At 52.5% G+C, this 19,534-nt stretch overlaps 2 protein-coding genes across 2 annotated transcripts in view; both read left to right on the forward strand.

Annotated features, from left to right (window-relative positions):
• The window catches only part of RHBDD2 (rhomboid domain containing 2), a 13,012-nt gene extending 11,496 nt beyond the window's left edge, over positions 1-1,516 (forward strand). The window contains exon 4 of the mRNA XM_078355161.1: positions 668-1,516. Within this exon, the coding sequence (XP_078211287.1) occupies positions 668-1,025 (358 nt within the window). The 3' untranslated portion in view covers positions 1,026-1,516. The remainder of the gene's footprint in view (positions 1-667) is intronic.
• The window catches only part of POR (cytochrome p450 oxidoreductase), a 91,663-nt gene continuing 73,265 nt past the window's right edge, over positions 1,137-19,534 (forward strand). The window contains exon 1 of the mRNA XM_035280287.3: positions 1,137-19,354. Coding sequence (XP_035136178.2) covers positions 19,329-19,354 — 26 coding nt within the window. The 5' untranslated portion in view covers positions 1,137-19,328. The remainder of the gene's footprint in view (positions 19,355-19,534) is intronic.

Here is a 19,534-nt window from a genome sequence, read left to right on the forward strand (position 1 = left end):
TTATATAGAACTAAGTATGCCAGATACAAGTACTAAGTATGATCATATGAGCTAGATATATGTAAGCAGTAAGTTATACTTTAGGCACTAATTCTATAAACTAGTGTGTGATTATATATAAAGGATTATATAAAGGAAATAGCTGAGTAATAATACTATAACATATTCTTCAGGCACTAATTGTGCCTGGGGTTTGCACAGCTCCTTCCTCAGTGTCCATGGGGGGTGTTACCCAAAGTGATTCACCCGCCTTGGCCTCCCAAAGTGCTAGGATTATAGGCATGAGCCACCGTACCCGGCTTTTATTGTGCGCTTTCTTATTATTACATTGTTAATATATAATGAAATAATTCTACAGCTCACCATAATGCAGAATCAGTGGGAACTCTGCACTTGTTTTCCCGGAACCAGAGGGTCCTCTCTGGGACCAGTGTCCTTTCATCTAATTCCCTTGCTGTGGGACTTTGACGGGCCCCGCCCTCTCTGGACGTCTCTGTTTTCTGATTGGTTGACGTTAACCTTTCTCCCACTTGGTACTTAGAGCAAGTCACAGAAAACATCCAGGGCATGTTGTACTAGGCAGCAGGGGGCAACCTTGAGCACAAGCAGATGCCGTGACCTCGGCATGACTCCCTGAATGACCATTTTCTCTCTTGTTCCGTTCCAGGCTGAACCCAGTGCCCGGCTCCTACCCCACACAGAGCTGCCACCCTCACCTGTCCCCGAGCCACCCTGTGTCCCAGACACAGCACTCCGGTGGTCAGAAGCTGGCCTCCTGGCCCTCCTGCACCCCCGGGCACATGCCCACCCTGCCTCCGTACCAGCCTGCCTCCGGCCTGTGCTATGTGCAGAATCACTTTGGCCCAAACCCCAACTCCTCCAGTGTCTACCCAGCTTCTGCGGGTACCTCCCTGGGCGTCCAGCCCCCCACCCCTGTTAACTGCCCTGGCACAGTATATTCTGGGGCGTTGGGCACTCCGGGGGCTGCAGGCCCCAAGGAGTCCTCCCGGGTCCCCATGCCCTGAGAGAAATTCTGTCTGAAGGAGGTCCTCCCTAAGATTCTCCTGACAGATTATTTATTGAACACCTCTATGTGCCAGGCTGTGTTGGGTACTTGGATAAATGTCCCTGTTTCAGTCTCATCTGTGCTCAGGGCATCCCTGTGGAGTACAGTGTACTGGCCTGGCTCACAGATGCAGACAGGGAGACGTTCTGCCGTGACATGAAGTCACGTGGCTCTTCAGTGACACAGACAAGGCTCTTTGCCAAGGAACTCGTGGCAGAAGAGGGCAGCAGTTGGCAGTGGCTGCTGATGGCCATCCCCAGCTCCACCGTTCCTCCCTGTGGCTGTGTCGTGTTCGTGATTACGGTGTCCATGTGTCTGTGTGTTTGTCCTTAAGGAGCTCACAGCTGGTGTATTTGGCAGTCCCAGGCCTGTGCAGTGTCTCCCCTGCAGCAGTGTGCTGAGGGGTCTGTGTTATCTGCCTTTTGTATAAAGAAACAGCCTCTGACCTGCCGGGCCGGTGTGTGCTTCCTTTGTGGTCTGGCTGGGGAATTGGGAGCACAGTGAGATCTGGGCAGTGGCAGTGTGTGGTGTGACAGCAGAGAAGAGGATGTGCCAGCGTCAGGTCAGGCAGATGACCCGGGCCCAGTGGGTCAGGAGTGCAGGGTCTTGTGGGGAGTGGGCAACGATGAGATGGGTACCAGCAGGAGCCACTACTGCCCCGAAGGAGAGGGGGTGTTGCCAGAGCTCAGAAGCTGAGACTGCAGTTAGGAGGGCTGCTGGCAGGGCTGTGCCAAGAAGGACATGGGCACTGCTGGCGATGTCCTCTGGGGCAAGAGGGAGGGAAGCAAACCCTGGTTTCTACTGCCACTGTCTTCTGTTGGCCAGGTCAGCCAGGAGCCCGGGTTGAGGGGGGCCCCTCTGTGAGACAGGACAGGGCACCGATGAGGAGTGTGGCTGAGCTGTCACATGGCCAGCCCCTGAGGACAGCTGGGGCTCCTCACAGCAGGCTGTGTTGAGAAGCCATGCCAGCTGTCCTGTGTTTCATGGACCTAATAGCACGTGGCCTTCATTTATCCCGGGAGCTGAATGGCCCGTTCTAGACCGGCTTTCTGGTAGTTCCTAGGTCTTTGGATGTGGAAAAGACAGTAGCCCCAAGCCCATCCAGCCTGGTGAGGGTGGGGCTATGACAGGCCCACCCCTGGGGCACCTCCGCCATGAGCAAGAAGGGGCCTGCACTGGGGTGAGGGTGTGGGCCACTGCGTGAGGCCTTGGTTTTTACATCTCTTTGTTCCCCTGGGACTTTTCCTTGGTCTGCCCAGAATGCACAATGCAGCCTGCAGCTAGGTCACAGTGGAACCCTTTCTCACCCTCATGAGCAGTTTGGAAGCACTAGAGACTGCCCTAACTCCTTCCCACATTTGCCTGTCAAATTATCCACTAACATTCCTGTGTCCAGAAACCATTCATTGATTCTGTGCCAGGCTGGAGGCTGGGGCCAGAGTTACGTGATAATGGTAAGCCCCAAGTGCGCAGGGAGCCCCTACCACAGGGCCTGGCACTCAATAAATAGGAGTGGAGGCCGGGCACAGTGGCTCACGCCTGTAATCTCAGCACTTTGGGAGACCAAGGCAAGCGGATCACAAGGTCAGGAGTTTGAGACCAGCCTGGCCAACATGGTGAAACCCTGTCCCTACTAAAATATAAAAAATTAGCCAGGCATGGTGGTGTATGCCTAGCTACTCGGGAGACTGAAGCAGGGAAATCGTTTGAACCTGGGTGGCGGAGGTTGCAGTGAGCAGAGATCACACCACTGCACTCCAGCCTGGCAGCAGAGCAAGACTCCGTCTCAGGCTGGGCGCGGTGGCTCACACCGATAATCCCAGCACTTTGGGAGGCCAAGGCGGGTGGATCCCGAGGTCAAGAGATTGAGACCATCCTGGTCAACACGGTGAAACCCCGTCTCTGCTAAAAATACAAAAATTAGCTGGGCATGGTGGTGCGCGCCTGTAGTCCCAGCTACTCAGGAAGCTGAGGCAGGAGAATTGCTTGAACCCAGAAGGTGGAGGTTGCGGTGAGCCGAGATCGTGCCATTGCACCCCAGTCTGGGTAACAACAGTGAAACTCCATCTCAAAAAAAAAAAAAAAAAAAGACTCCGTCTCAAAATAATAAATAAAAATAAATGTGGAATGAATGGATAAATAGGTGATTCCTGCCCTTGGGCAGCTCAGTGGAGCAGGAGAAATGGAAAATCATTGTCATTCATGCCTGTCATCCCAGCACTTTGGGAGGTCCAGGTGATCGGCTCGCTTGAGGTCAGGAGTTCGAGACTAACCTGGCCAACATGGTAAAATCCCATCTCTACTAAAAATACAAAAATTAGCCGAGCGTGGTGGCGCGCAACTGTAGTCCCAGCTACTCTGGAGGTTTAGGCAATAGAATTGCTTGAACCCGGGAGGCGGAGGTTGCAGTGAGCCGAGATCTCACCACTGCACTCCAGCCTGGGTGACAGAGCTGGACTCCACCAGTGCCCTGCAAAGCTGTGATGGGGTAAAGCAGCACTTCAGGGACACAGAAGAGGCCCCCATCCCAGTGGGGCATGGCAAGCCAGGGATCAGCTGGATCCTGAGAACTGACCCTTCCATGGAAAGAGAGAGGGGCTGCGAGGGAGGGTGAGGGTATTAACTATGTCCTCTCGCTGTTAGGAGGATGGAGAGCACAGCTCATTTAGCATAAGCGAAAGCATTACTTCCTGCATGCTGGAAACCCCTCCCCTCCCATTCCCAAGCAGGGCAGGACCCCTGGCAGCCAGAGAAGCTTCCAGACATTATCAATTTCCATGCTCTGTCGGTTGAGGGCAGCAGAGAAGCAGAATCATATCCGCTCACTCTACAAACCGGATAGGCTCTGCTCCTCAGCTCGGAGATCAGAAGATGGGCTTGCCCTTATACTCTAAGGCAGTGGTCCCCAACTTTTTTGGCACCACGGACCAGTTTCATGGAAGAAAATGTTTCCACAGACAGGGGTGGGGATGGTTTCAGGATGATTAAAGCATATTACATTTATTGTGCACTTTTTTTTTTTTGAGGCAGAGTCTCACTCTGTCACCCATGCTGGAGTGCAGTGGCGTGATCTCAGCTCGCTGCAACCTCTGCCTCCCAGGTTCAAGCAATTCTGCCTCAGCCTGAGTAGCTAGGATTACAGGCACACACCACCACACCTGGCTAATTTTCGTATTTTTAGTAGAGACAGGGTTTTACCATGTTAATCAGGCTGGTCTTGAACTCCTGACCTCGTGATCCGCCTTCCTCGGCCTCCCAAAGTGTTGGGATTATAGGCGTGAGCCACCATGCCCGGCCTTTATTGTGCACTTTCTTATTATTCCATCATTGATATATAATGAAATAATTCTACAACTCACCATAATGCAGAATCCGGGAGTGGTGATGAGCACCTGTAATCCCAGCTCCTCGAGAGGCTGAGGCGGGAGAATAGCTTGAATCCAGGAGGCAGAGAGTGCAGTAAATTGAGATTCCACCACTGCACTCTAGCTTGGGCAACAGAGTGAGACTCCATCTCAAAGAAAAGAAAAAGAAGTGGTCGCTGCGGTGTCTCACGCTTGTCATCCCAGCACTTTGGGAGGCTAAGGTAGGCGGATCACCTGGGGCCAGGAGTTTGAGACCGGCCTGACTGACATGGAGAAACCCCATCTCTAGTAAAAATACAAGTTAGCCGGGCGTGGTGGTGCATGCCTGTGATCCCAGCTACTCGGGAGGCTGAGGCAGGAGAATTGCTTGAAGGGGAGGCAGAGGTTGCAGTGAGCCGAGATCGTGCCATTGCACTGAAGCCTGGGCAAGAAGAGCGGAACTCCGTCTCAAAAAAATGAATAGAAAAAAAGGAAAAAGAGAGAGTGGCGACTGTCAATCCAGTGGTCAAGGATGGCCTTCCCGGCTCCCGAGACCTGAGGAATCCAAGGAGAGAAGCAGGTGAAGAGCTTCCGGGTGGACGGGAGAACAGAGAGCCAGGAGGAGGCGCGCTCACCGGACGTGACAGGGCGGCTGCAGGAGCGCGATGGGGTGATGCGCACAGCAGGTGCTCAGTAAATGTTTGTTGCCTTGGCCATCTGCACGAGGACAGCAGGGGCTTGGGAGGCCCCACCGATGCTATGGCTTGGTGCTCTGAGGCCTGATGACCTGTTGCCTGGCCCAATGGGGAACTCACGGTCAAAGGCCACAGATCCGGGGAGCCCGAGTCCTGGCCACCCCCTCCCTCACCCTTTCACACATTCATTCATTCTCTCATCAAATGATTACCGAGCATGTACTATATTCTGGCCTCATCCCAGGGGCTGGGGACACAGAGATGATCAAGACCTGGACCCAGCACCATCTCTAAGGGAGACAGAAGGCACCAGTTCTAGGAGAAGCAACCAGTTCTGCAGGACCCAGCCAGCGTCTCTCCAGGGAGGTGACCTCTGGCCTGGCCTCAAGGGCTGGCCAGACCTATGGAATGCAGAAAAAGACATTCTAGGGGAAGAGGGCGGTGGCCGCCAAGGACAGCTGTGTCCTGCCTGTCAGGACAAGAAAGCAGGGTGTGGGAGGTTACACAGGGCTGGCTCAGGGAGAATGACGTGGAGAGGCCACTCAGGCAGGGGTGGGAAGGGCTTGAAGGCCAGCCTGAGGTTTTGGACTTGACCCTGTGGGTGTAGTGACCACGATAATGACCATGATTCTCTGATCACTTTACCGTGCACAGAACTGGGGCCAGGGAGTCTGAGCCTGGTGCCTGAGCCCCAGGCCTCTCGCCAGGGGACTGGCCATTTCACGTGGCTGGCATCTCGGTGGAAAGGTGAGCTGTGCTTCCTCAGTGCCATGTGACAGGTCCACTCTTCCACTCTCTGCCTGGCTGGGGTGCATTCCTGAGGTTAGCAGGGAAAGGAATTTAAAACCCTTGAGCCTCCTGTGAGTTCTTTGTTGCCCTCAGGTGTGGTCCATCTTTTGTTCACTCACAAGTCTCCAGCTGCACAGAAAGATTACCTACCAGTAGAGGTGGGGGAGCACAGAGCCAGACTCCCCACGGAAAGGATGGAGCCAGATGTCCCACTACCTGAGGAAGCCGGCAAAGAGAAGGAGGTTTGCTTCTCACTGCAACCTTGCAACCTCCACCTCCCAGGTTCAAGCGATTCTTGTGCCTCAGCCTGTGATCAGCTGGGATCATAGGGCATGTGCCACCATGCCCTGCTGATTTAGGCCAGGTGTGGTAGCTCACGCCTGCAATCCCAGCACTTTGGGAGACCGAAGTGGGCGGGTCACTTGAGATCAGAGTTGGGAACCTGCACTGGGCCAAGATGGCAAAACCCCATCTCTACCAAAGAATCAAAAACATTAGCCAGGTGTGGTGGCAGGCGCCTGTAGTCCCAGCAACTCGGGAAGCTGAGGTGGGAGAATCGCTTGAACCCGGGAAGCAGAGGTTGCAGTGAGCCAAGATCGTGACATTGCACTCCAGCCTGGGTGACAGAGCAAGACTCTTGTCTCAAAAACAAAAGGTAGGAGGGAAGGACTTGGGGAAAGGCCCAGAGATCCAGGATGGGGAGACCTGGAAAGGTGAGCTAGGAAGGTGGGTGGGTGAAGCTCCCTCTGCAGACAGACCTTGGCATGGGAAGTGTGTGTGTGTGTGTGTGTGTGTGTGTGTGTGTGTTGGAGGATGCGCATTCCCATGCATGCCTTTGTATGCTACAGTCCTTGGGCCTGGGCAAAGAACCCCTGGCTGGTTCCTGTGCTTCTCAGGACCAAGGGGACATGCCAGCCTGGAACTCATGCTCCCGGATTCTGGAGCACACCCTGGGATCCTGAAACTCTCTCTCTGCCCTTAGGGCCCCCTGCCTGACTCCGGGGACGTTGTTTAACCAAGTCCATCCTCCTGAGGACAAATCCCCCAGCAGGCCCATCCCAGGCCCAGGGGCTGCTGTTGGCAGAGGTTATGCCCCGGTGTGGGTATGTGGCTGGGACATCTAAGGGGGTAGCATGCAGGAGGCCCCGCATGGTGCAGGCTGAGCAGTGGTGGGAAGAGAAGGGCAGCGAGTGGCCCATGGGGCCTGGGAGTGGGACAAGTGACACCACAGGCCCAAATATGGAACTCTGAGGACTAGGAATGTGAACTTGGCCTTCCAGTTTGTCATGAAATTATTATTATTTTGAGACAAGATTCTCACTCTGTTGCCCAGGCTGGAATGCACTGGTAGGATCTCAGCTCACTGCAACCTCCGCCTCCTGGGTTCAAGTGACTCTCCTGCCTCAGCCTCCTATGTAGCTGTGGCTACAGGTGCCTGCCACCATGCCCAGATAATTTTTGTATTTTTAGTAGAGATGGGGTTTCACCATGTTGGCCAGGTTGGTCTTGAACTCCTGACCTAAAGTGATCTGCCCACCTGAGCCTCCCAAAGTGCTGGGATTACAGGTATGAGTCACCACACCCAGCCTTGTCATGAAATTATCGTCTGTTGAACTATTTGTTACAGGCTGGGCATGGTGGCCGATGCCTGTAATCCCAGCGCTTTGTGAGGTGGAGGTGGGAAAATCTCTTGAGACCAGGAGTTTGGGAACAAGCTGGATGACATTGTGAAACCCCAGTCTCTACAAAAAAAAAAAAAAATCTGTGAGACAACGGTCTCACTTTGTCACCCAGGCTGGAATGACAGTGGCACAAACAGGGCTCACTGCAGTCTGAAACTCCCAGGCTCAAGTGTCATCTCACCTCACCTGAGCCACCCCCCACATAGCTGGGACTACAGGTGCACACCACCACACCCAGCTAATTTTTGTGTTTTTTTGTAGAGATGGGATCTTTGTTGCCCAGGCTGGTCTTGAACTCCTGGGCTCAAGGAGTCCTCCTGCCTAGGCCTCCCAAAGTGTTGGCATTGCAGGCATGATCCACCACGCCCAGCCAAAAAAAATGTTTCTGTGGGGGAAGGAATCTTGCTCTGTCACCCAGGCTGGAGTGCAGTGGTGTGATATCGACCTTCTCAGCCTCCACCTCCAGGTTCAAGTGATTCTCCTGCCCCAGCCTCCCAAGTAGCTGGAATTACAGGCATGCACCACCACACCCAGCTATTTTTTTTTTTTTTCCAGTAGACATGGAGCTTCACTATGTTGGCCAAACTGGTCTCAAACTCCTGACCTTGGCCTTGACACCCACCTTGGCCTCCCAAAGTGCTGGAATTACAGGCATGAGCCACCATGCCTGGCCAAAAAAAAAATTGTTTTTGTTTTTTTGAGACCACGTCTCATGCCGTCACCCAGGCTGGAGTGCAGTGGTGTGATCTCAGCTCACTGCAACCTCCCACTTCTGGCTTCAAGCCATTGTATTGCCTCAGCCTCCTGAATAGCTGGAATTATGTGCACACGCCACCACACAGCTAATTTTTGTGTTCTTAGTAGAGATGGGGTTTCACCATGTTTGTCAGGCTGGACTGGAACTCCTGACCCCGTGATCCATCTGCCTTGGCCTCCCAAAGTGCTGACAGGCGTGAGCCCCTGCTCCCGGCCCAAAAAATTTAAAAAAATTTTAATTATCCAGGTGTGGCAGCACACCCATAGTCCCAACTACTAAGGAGGCTGAGGCAGGAGGATCACTTGAGCCCAGGAGGTTGAGGCTTCAGTGAGCTATGACCGCACCACTGCACTCCAGCCTGGGCAACAAGATGAGACCCCGTTTCTCTAAAAAAAAAAAAAAAAAAAAAAAAGCAAGATGGAGGTAACTCTTCCCAGGGCCAAGACTTTTGGGATGACTCTGGGGGCCTTGCAGGGTTTCTGGCTGCAGAATGAGTAAGTGTGAGGTTGGTGTGAAGCCCAGTTGTGCACTGGGAGTGGAAGCCAGTGCCAGGAGGACCATCAGTGTTTAGGGAGGCTTTGGGAACAACAGATGAGGCGTTGCAGAGGGCAGTGCTGAGACCAGGCCCTTCAAGTCCACTGGCAGGGATAAGCACGGAGACCTCCCCCAGCTGGCTGTGGCTTGGACAAAATGACAGATAAGTGTCTGCTCCACCCTGTCCCCACTAACCCTGGGCATCTCCAATACCCCACAGAGCACCTGTCCTGCTCATTAGACTGTCGGGTATCTGTCTGCCTTCCTTGCTGTCCTGCAAATTTCTCTGGGGCTCTGTCTTTGCAGCTCACGGCCCCGTGCTCTGTGAATGGACATGAGTTTGAAGCCAGGCCACAGAGGATTGTCAGTTTCCTCCAGCACCAGCCAAGGAAGCTGTCTGGCAGGCTCTCTCCCCTCACCCCTGCATTTCACACATTTTTCAAAAGATGGGATCTGGCCCTGGAGTTCTGCCCTCAAGGACTCCTCAGCCTTGACGGGAGCCTCAGGGAAGGAGAAGAAGCTGGAAGCTGAGTCCTGTGGTTTTGTTCACTAAATCTAGAACGCAGTTGTCCTACCAGATTGCGGGCGCTATCTGACCCAGGCTGGTCAAAATCATCGCAAATGCCAGGGCCACCTTTCATCCCGAACCTCCCTGGCAGTGAAGGTCTTCCTCAGAAGGTCACACTAGAGCCACCTCCCCCCACAGAGAGGTCCACACAGGCACTTCCACTCACCGCTGTCGTGGAGACCAGAGTGGCTGTCAGCAGGGGCTCTGTCAGCAGCTCCAACCTTTGTCTGCCAAGACATCAAGTTGTGTTGAAGGCCCACGGTATGGGGTCCACCACAGCCTGGTTGCAATGTTGTGATTCAGGCCCCACCATAGACAAACGGCATAGTCTTTTTTTTTTCCTTTTTTTGAGATGGAGTTTTGCTCTTGTTGCCCAGGCTGTAGTGCAATGGTGAGATGTCAGCTCACTGCAACCTCTGCCTCCTGGGTTCAAGCGATTCTAGTGCCTCAGCCTCCCGAGTAGCTGGGATTACAGGCGCGTGCCACCATGCCTGACTAATTTTTGTATTTTTAGTAGTGATGGGGTTTCTCAATGTTTGCCAGGCTGGTCTCAAACTCCTGACCTTAGGTGATCCACCCACCTCAGCCTCCCAAAGTGCTGGGATTACAGGCATGAATGAGCCATCACAGCTGGCCCAAACTGCATAGTCTTGAGTAAGTCACTCTGCCCCTCTAAGCCTCAGTTTTCCCATCAGTAGTTGGTTGCAACCGTGAAAAGCTTGCTTATGTGAAAATGCCCATTTATGGTGCCTGTGGTCCCAGCTACTTGGGGATGAGATGGGAGGATTGCTGGAGCCCAGGAGATAGAGGCTGAAGAGAACCCTGATCATGCCCCTGCACTCCAGCCTGGGCGCCAGAGCAAGACCCTGTCTCAAAAAAATAATAGGCCAGGAGAGGTGGCTCATGCCTGTAACCCCAGCATTTTGGGAGGCTGAGGAGGGCAGATCACTTGAGATCAGGAGTTCAAGACCAGCCCGGCCAACATGGCAAAACCCCATCTCTACTAAAAATACAAACATTAGCTGGGCATTGTGGCATATGCCTGTAATCCCAGCTACTCGGGAGGCTGAATCACAAGAGTCGCTTGAACCTAGGAGGCAGAGGTTGCAGTGAGCCAAGAGTGTGCCACTGAACGCCAGCCTGGGCAGCAGAGGGACACTCTGCTCACAAAATAAATAAATAAAAATTGTAGGCCAGGCATGGTGGCTCACGCCTGTAATCCCAGCACTTTGGGAGGCCAAGAGGAGTGGATCACCTGAGGTCAGGAGTTCAAGACCAGCCTGACCAATATGATGAATCCTTGTCTCTACTAAAAATACAAAACATGCCTGGCATGGTGGCATGTGCCTGTAGTCCCAGCTACTGGGGAGACTGAGACAGGAGAATTGCTTGAACCCGGGAGGTGGAGGTTGCAGTGAGTCAAGAACTTGCCACTGCACTCCAGCCTGGGCGACAGAGTGAGACTCCATCTCAAAAATAAATAAAGAAGTAAAATTCCCTGAAAGCAGTAAACAGTGCTGGGCTGAATGACTGGTGAGCTCCTCCCCCCGCGCCGCCATAAATAAACCTCCCTTATCCTAGAAAGAACAATGAGGAGAATGAGATCTTGATGGTTCATGTCCCTGTATTATCTATTGCTGCATAATAAATTATTCCTAGACCTAGCAGTTAACAAGACTATGTATATATATATAAAACATAGTTATATGTTTATAGCTATATATAATTTTGTATATAGTGATAGTTTTATTTTATTTTTTTTTTTGAGACAAAGTCTCACTCTTGATACCCAGGCTGGAGCGCAATGGTGCAATCTTGGCTCACGTAACCTCCGCCTCCCGGGTTCAAGTGATTCTCCTGCCTCAGCCTCCTGAGTAGGTGGACTACAGGCGCGTGCCACCACGCCCAGCTAATTTTTTGTATTTTTAGTAGAGATGGGCTTTCACTGTGTTAACCAGGATGGTCTCAATCTCCTGACCTCATGATCCATCTGCCTGCCTCGACCTCCCAAAGTGCTGGGATTACAGGTGTGAGCCACTGCGCCCAGCCCAGTAGATTCTTTTTTGAGACAGGGTGTCACTGTAGCCCAGGCTGAAGTGCAGTGGTGCAGTCATGGCTCACTGCAGCCTCCGACCCCCATGCTCAAGCAATCCTCCCACCTCCATCTCCCAAGTAGCTGGGACCACAGGAGTTCACCACCATGACCAGCTAATTTTTTATTTTTTGAAGATATAGGATCTCACTATGTTGCCCAGGCTGGTCTTGAATTCCTGAGCTCAAGTGATCTTCCTGCCTTGACCTCCCAAACCACCACAGCAGGCCTATTCTTTTTTCTTTCTTTCTTTCTTTCTTTTTTTTTTAAATATGGGGTTTCACCATGATGGCCAGGCTGGTCTTGAGCTCCTGACCTCAGGTGATCCACCCACCTTGGCCTTCCAAAGTGCTAGGATTACAGGCGTGAGCCACCGTGCCTGGCCTTGTTTTGTTTGTTTGTTTTAAACGAAGTTTCGCCCTTGTTGTTCAGGCTGGAGTGCAGTGGTGCCATCTAGGCTCACCGCAACCTTCACCTCCCAGGTTAAAGCAATTCTCCTGCTTCAGCCTCCTGAGTAGCTGGGTTACAGGCATGTGCCACCACACCTGGCTAATTTTGTATTTTTAGTAGAGACGGGGTTTCTCCATGTTTGTCAGGCTGGTCTCAAACTCCCAACCTCAGGTGATCTGCCTGCCTCAGCCTCCCAATGTGTTGGGATTACAGGCGTGAGCCACCGCTCCAGGCTACAGGCCTATTCTTACGATTTATATTCTAGAGATGAAGAAACCAAGGCTGGGAGGAGCCTCACTTGTTTTAGGCTTCACGGTAACTGGCCATGGTCAGGTCTGGCTGGCTCCAGAGGTCCCTGCTCCTCAGGCAGGGGCCTGAGCGTTGAAGAGAGGATTAAACGCAGCTGGAGAGGTCATTGGTACCTCATGAGCCTCACTCCCAGGCCCCTGCCCAGCCCCATGGCTTCTGTTTGTTTTCATGAGGAGGGAAGGGCCTTGGTCAGAGCAGAGGCTGTCCCAGAGCTAGAAGGGCCCCAGCTGCTGCCTTTGGTGCCTGGCAGGGTCACTCAGGGTGGGGCATTTCTCAGGTGCAGCTATCATGAGCTACACCCCAATCCCTCACGCCATGCCTCTCTGGTCCATAAAGAGGCTCAAGCCCAGGGAAGCCAAGACAACCCTCAGGACCTGCCGTGGCTGCTCAGCCCTGCCTGCGGCGCCCACAGCCCTAGCCGTCCAGTTGAGTGCACCTCAGCATGGGGGCCAAAGCGGAGCCCTAGGAGGTGGTGGTCCTACTGCCCCACCCTCCTTGTCCTTTCAAATGGCTCCAGGGAAGAAGGGCAGAGAGCAGGCTGGCTGTATACTGTGGGTTGGCTGGAGCGGAGCCCTGAAGTGCCGCTGGGGGCGGAATGGCACCAGCTCCAAGCCTTGGAGGTAGGGCCCAGCATGGACAGGGCATGGCCATGCCCTCTTACCTGTCCCAGCCTGGAAGTAGGGAAGAGGCGTGAGCTGGTGCAGGTCCTGCCCCCACAGCCGTGCCAAGGCCTGGGTGGCGTCACAGGGACAAGCCCTGAAGAGGGATCCGAACCAGGGACCCTAGTTCCAGCCTTGCTGCTGTTTTCCTGTTGACTTTGCACACATGCTTCAACCTCTTTGGACTGAATGTTTGCATCTGTAAAATGAGGATGCTGGTGTGATGAACTGGAAGTTTCTTCCATGCTGACCACCTCTGTTTTAAGTCTGTGGGGGGACTGGGTGTTGGTGCCCCTATGTCATCACCTTGCACCCCACCTGCTCCCACCCGCTCCCACCCTCATCCCACCGTGTAGCCATCTTTTTTTTTTTGAGATGGAGTCTTCCTCTATCTTCAGGCTGGAGTGCAGTGGTGTGATCTTGGCTCACTGCAACCTCTGCCTCCTGGGTTCAAGCAATTCTGCCTCAGCCTCCCGAGTAGCTGGGATTATAGGTGTCTGCCACCACGCCTGGCTAATTTTTTGTATTTTTAATAGAGACGAGGTTTCACCATGTCAGCCAGGATGGTCTTGATCTCCTGACCTCGTGATCCACCCACCTCGGCCTCCCAAAGTGCTGGGATTATAGGCGTGAGCCACTGTGCCTGGCCTCCTGTATCCAATTCTGATTTCTAGCCCTGAGCCCTCAGGGCCAAGGGCTGGCGACTTTGGGGATTTTCCAGGGCCTTGTGGCGAACAGAGAGGCAGCCAGGCGGGTGTTATCAGCGGAAGGAAGGGCAGTGGAGGGGCCAAGGCCTCAGAGCTGGCAGAGCACACAGCTGGCTCATTGAGGCCTGTGCTTCCCACACGATTCCAGCGGGGTGAGGCCTGGGAAGACTTGCCCCACTGCAGGGACTGGGAGTGAGTCCCCAGAGAACCACCGTAACTATTGCTCTAGTTCTGTGTTTCCAGGAACCCCTGCAAGGTGGAAATGCTTGTAAAAAAATTCCTGGGTGACTCACATCTGTAATCCCAGCACTTTGGGAAGTTGAGGCGTTAGGATCTCTTGAGGCCAGGAGGTTGAGGCTGCAGTGAGCTATCTATGATCATGCCACTACACTCCAGCCTGGATGACAGAAACCCTGTCTCTAAAAAAGAAATAGGCTGGGCACCGTGGCTCACGCCTCTAATCCCAACACTTTGAGAGGCCGAGGTGGGAGGATCACCTGAGGTCAGGAGTTCAAGACCAGCCTGGCCAACATGGTGAAACCCCCATCTCTACTAAAAATACAAAACTTAGCCAAGTGTGATGGTGGGCATCTGTAGTCCCAGCTACTCGGAGGCTGAGGCAGGAGAATGGCTTGGACACGGGAGGCAGAGGTTGCAGTGAGCTGAGATCGCACCATTGCACTCCAGCCTGAGCAACAGAGCGAGACTCCGTCTCAAATAAAATACAATAAAAAATAAAAACACAAAAATTTAAATCAAAAGGGAGGAGGAAGAGAACCATAAAAAAAAAAGAGACATCCTCTTCAAACAGAGGGTACAGAAAGCCCCGTCCCCTCTGGTAGCCCGAGGCAAAATTAAATAGTTTCTGAGTCTCCTTCCTTCTCACGAAAAACACTAATCCCTCTTGAAAAACACGTTCTGCAGAATGAGGCCAGGTGTTTTTTTTTTTTTTCTCTTTTGAGCTAAGGCATTATATTTTTCTCTTGCCACACTCGCCAGAACCAGCATTGCCAAAACAATTAAAATAATCCTGTCATTGTCCCCAAGGATCTAAAGGGCCTGATTACGTTTCTTCCTTTGCGGGATGCCAGCTGCACACCCCCAACAGCAGAAGCAGTGTTTCTCTTAGACCCTGAGAGCTCGAGAGCTGCCTCTCAGACAAAAGGTCTCCCCTAGCCAGGTGTGGTGGCCAGCCAAGGCGAGCAGATCACCTGAGGTCAGGAGGTTGAGACCAGCCTGCGCAACATGGTGAAACCCCATCTCTACTAAAAATACAGAAATTAGGCACAGTGGCTCACGCCTATAATCCCAGCACTTTGGGAGGACAAGGCAGGCAGATCACCTAAGCTCAAGAGATCAAGGCCATCCTGGCCAACATGGTGAAACCCCATCTCTACTGTTAGATGTAGTGAATCCCAAGTTTCTCTTTAAAGAATCAGTATGTCGGTATGTTCAGCTCTCTTATTCTTTAGTTCTCTATTTTAAAGTTTAACTTTTTTGTAGTCTCAGTAAACAACCTTCTCCACCAGTTCTAATCAGTAGTTCACATCTGTGCCCCCAGCCCCTGGCTCCATCCTGACTCATCCCAGTCACCTGCTCCAGTCACCTGCTCCAGTCATCTTCTTTGTCCTAGGTCGCCCCTGGCTACCTGCTCTGACCCTCCCGTAACCGTCCTTCCCGCCATACCACCCACCCTGCCACTCCAGCTCGGACCCCTGCTCCCTTTAAAATAGCCAATCAGGATTAGTCTAGCCTGTGCCGTCTAACCCTAGCCAATAGGGGAAGGACACAGCAGTAGGGGCGATCCCCGTCAGGCATAAGTACCCTCCCCCTCCTTGTCCAAATGTGCGGCCGCCATTGTTCCATCTGTGAGCGGCACCCTTGTATAGAAGTAAATGGCGTTGCTGAGGAAATTTATATTTGAGTGCTACTTCTTTTGCAGCATTGAAAATTCTACTTATAACACTACTAAAAATACAAAAAGGTAGCTGGGCATGGTGGCACACTTCTGTAGTCCCAGCTACTTGGGAGGCTGAGGCAGGAGAATCACTTGAATCTGGGAGGCAGAGGTTGCAGTGAGCTGAGATTGTGCCACTGCACTCCAGCCTGGGTGACAGAGCAAGACTCTGTCTCAAAAAAAAAAAAAAAAAGGCCATGCAAGGTGGCATATGCCTGTCATCTTAGCTACTCAGGAAGCTGAGGCAGAAGAATTGCTTGAACCCAGGAGGTGGAGTTTGCGGTGATCCAAGATTTCACCACTGCACTCCAGCCTGGGCCACAGAGTGAGACTCCATCTCAAAAAAAAAAACAAAACTGTACACATGGGGTCTCACTCTGTTGCCCAGGCTGGTCTTGAACTCCTGACCTCAAGTGATCCTCCCACCTCTGCCTCCCAAAGTGTTGGGATTGTAGGCATGAGCCACTGCACCTGGCCTTTAAGGTTTTTTTAAAAAATTATTTGTAGAGATCAGATCTGCCTTGTTGTCCAGGCTGGTCTCAAACTCTTGCCCCTGAGTGATCCTCCCTCTTCGGCTTCCCAAAGTACTGGGATTACAGGCATGAGCCACTGCACCCAGCCTACCTGCTTCATCTACCTGCAGAGGAAATGGATAGCATAGATATTCCTCCTTCCTCTTATACTTTAAAAATAATCCTGTGGCTGGGCGCAGTGGTTCATGCCTATAATCACAGCACTTTGGGAGGCCAAGGTGGGCCAATAACCTGAGGTCAGGAATTCAAGACCAGCCTGGCCAACATGCTGAAACCCCATCTCTACTAAAAATGTAAAAATTAGCTGGGTGTGATGACACACGCCTGTAATCCCAGCTACTTAGGAGTCTGAGGCAGGAAAATGGCTTGAACTGGGAGGTGGAGGCTACAGCAAGTTGAGATCATGCCATTGCACTCCAGCCTGGTCAACAGAGTGAGACTCCATCCCCAAAATAAAATGAAATAATCCTGGCCGGGCGCGGTGGCTCATGCCTAAAATCCCAGCACTTTGGGAGGCCGAGGCGGGTGGATCACGAGGTCAAGAGATCGAGACCATCCTGGTCAACGTGGTGAAACCCCGTCTCTACTAAAAATACAAAACATTAGCTGGGCATGGTGGTGTGTGCCTGTAGTCCCAGCTACTCAGGAGGCTGAGGCAGGAGAATTGCTTGAACCCAGAAGGCGGAGGTTGTGGTGAGCCGAGATCGTGCCATTGCACTCCAGTATGGGTAACAACAGCAAAACTCTGTCTCAAAAAAAAAAAAGAAATAATCCTATAATCTCTGTTACGGGGAATTAGACAAGCATATGATAAAACGTGGATTTACATGAGGATATATTTCAGCTCAATCAAAGGGAAACTTAAACCAGTGGGAGACTTCATAAGCCCATTCACTGCCTAAATAGGTCAGGAGCTCCTAGTCGAGATATGTGTGCAAAAAAAGGAGATTCCAAATTGTGAGAAGGGACTGGGCACCACGGCTCACGCCTGTAATCCCAGCACTTTGGGAAGCAGAGGCCGGCAGATCACCCGAGGTCAGGATTTCAAGACCAGCGTAGCCAACATGGCAAAACTCTGTCTCTACTAAAAATACAAAGATTAGCCAGGCTCAGTGGCCTGCCTGTAATCCCAGCTACTCAGGAGACTGAGGCAGGGAGTTTCGGTGAGCCGAGATTGCACCACTGCCCTCCAGCCTGGGCGACAGAGTGACATTCTGTCTCAAAGGAAAAAAAAAGTTGTGGGAAGGAGTGAGGCGTTCAGACATATGTTTTATGAGATGAGACCCTGAGAGTCTGTGGGGGCGGAAGTGTGGAAAGAGATCACCTGGCCTGTCGGTGAGATCTCAGGAGTAGGGTTTACGCTAGGCACGGTGGCTCACGCCTGTACTCCCAGCATTTTGGGAGGACAAGAGAGGAGGATCGCTTAAACCTAGGACTTTGAGACCAGCCTGGGCAACAGAGCAAGACCTAGTCTCTACAAAAAATAAAAAACTTAGCCAGGTATGGTAGTGTGCACCTATTTAGGAGGCTGAGGCAGGAGGATCGCTTGAGCCCAGGAGTTCAAGACCAGCCTGGGCAACATAGTGAGATGCTGTCTTTACAGAAAAAGTAGCTGATGGAGGTGGTGTGAGCCTCTAGTCCCAACTACTCGGGAGGCTGAAGTGGGAGGATTTTCTTGAGCCCAGGAGATGGAGGCTGCAGTGAGCTATGATTGCACCACTGCACTTCAGCCTGGGTGACAGTGGAAGACTCTGTCTCCAGCGGGGGGAAAAAAAAAAGGGAAAACAGATCTGTGGTTCTCAATCTTCAGCCTGTATCAGCGTCACCTGGAGAGCTTGTTAACCCACAGATGGCAGGGCCCCACCCCCAGAGTTTCTGATTCAATCAATTTGGAAAGGGGCCTGAAACTTGGCAGTCATTTTTCTCTGTCTTTCCCTTCCTCTCTCCCCCTTTTTTTGAGACAGGATTCTGCTGTGTCACCCAAGCTGGGGTATGGTGGCACAACCATAGTTCACTGCAGCTTCAACCTTCCAGGCTCAAGTAATCCTCCCACTTCAAGCTTCTGAGTAGCTGGGACCACAGGTGCACACTATTGTGCCTGGCTAATTTTTTTTTTTTTTTTTTTTTTTGAGACAGAGTCTCCTCCCTCTGTAGCCCAGGCTAGAGTACAGTGGTGCGATCTCGGCTCACTGCAACCTCTGCCTCCTGGATTCAAGTGATTCTCCTGCCTCAGCCTCCTGAGTAGCTGGGATTACAGGTACCCATCACTATGCCCGGCTAATTTGGTATTTTTAGTAGAGATAGGGTTTCACCACTGTTGGCCAGGATGGTCTCGATCTCTTGACCTCAGGATCCGCTTGCCTCAACCTCCCAAAGTACTGGAATTTCAGGCATGAGTGACCGTGCCCAGCCCGCCTGGCTAATTTTTGTAGAGATGGAGTCTCGCCATTTCTCCAGGCTGGTCTCAAACTCCTGGGCTCAAACAATCAGCCCAGTTCAGCCTCCCAAAGTGCTGGGATTATAGGCTTGAACCATCGTGCCCGGCTCTCCTGGCCAATTTTTTACAGAGATTGGGTCTCGCCATGTTCTCCAGGCTGGTCTCAAACGCCTGGGCTCAAGCAATCCGCCCAGTTCAGCCTCCCAAAGTGCTGTGATTACAGACTTGAGCCACCATGCCCTAATTTGACATTTCTAACAAGTTCCCAGGTGAGGCTGCAGTTCCTGGTTCGAGAATCACTGAACTAGACCAGTAGGTGCCGGGATATGAGTCTGCCTGGAGACGCCCCGCCCCTGGAGACCAGGGACCAGCTCTCATCAACTTCCTTTTCTGCTAAGTGACTGTCAGAGGCACAGGCAGGTGTCCTTTAAGCACTGTCTGAACAGGCAGGCTTCTCTTCATTGGCCCTTGTACAATAGTGCTGGTTGCCTTGGCAACAGCCAGGAGCAGCAGCCAAGCAATTTTGGGCACAGAATCACGGGGCTTGTGTCACCCTGGGGACACAGGGCAAAGGTTCTGGCCCATTGGCATGTGGACGAGAATGGGGAGGAAGGGGGGAGAAAGGGTGTGGCTTCCAAAGCCCCCTCTCCCCGAACGCACCCTCTCATTTCCCTCGAAGCTCGCTCTGGCTCCAGCATGCAAACCCAGAAGAGTTGAAACTTTGGTTGTGTAACAGAAAGGAACAAAGAATGGGAGTGAAATCGGGGAAGTGGGGGTGAGTATGCAGGGAGTAGGAAGGAGAAAGAAGCCATCCTGGGTCTGAGAACCGCTGCGTGCACCAGCCCACGTCACACACACAGCAACTCATGTAATCCTCACGCAACTGCCTGGGTCCGCATGCCCAGGACCCACCCATGGCCACACGGCTGGCTGGAAACCCGATCTGCTGTAGCTA

This window comes from Callithrix jacchus, chromosome 2, assembly GCF_049354715.1.
Source record: "Callithrix jacchus isolate 240 chromosome 2, calJac240_pri, whole genome shotgun sequence".
Lineage (NCBI taxonomy): Eukaryota > Metazoa > Chordata > Mammalia > Primates > Cebidae > Callithrix > Callithrix jacchus.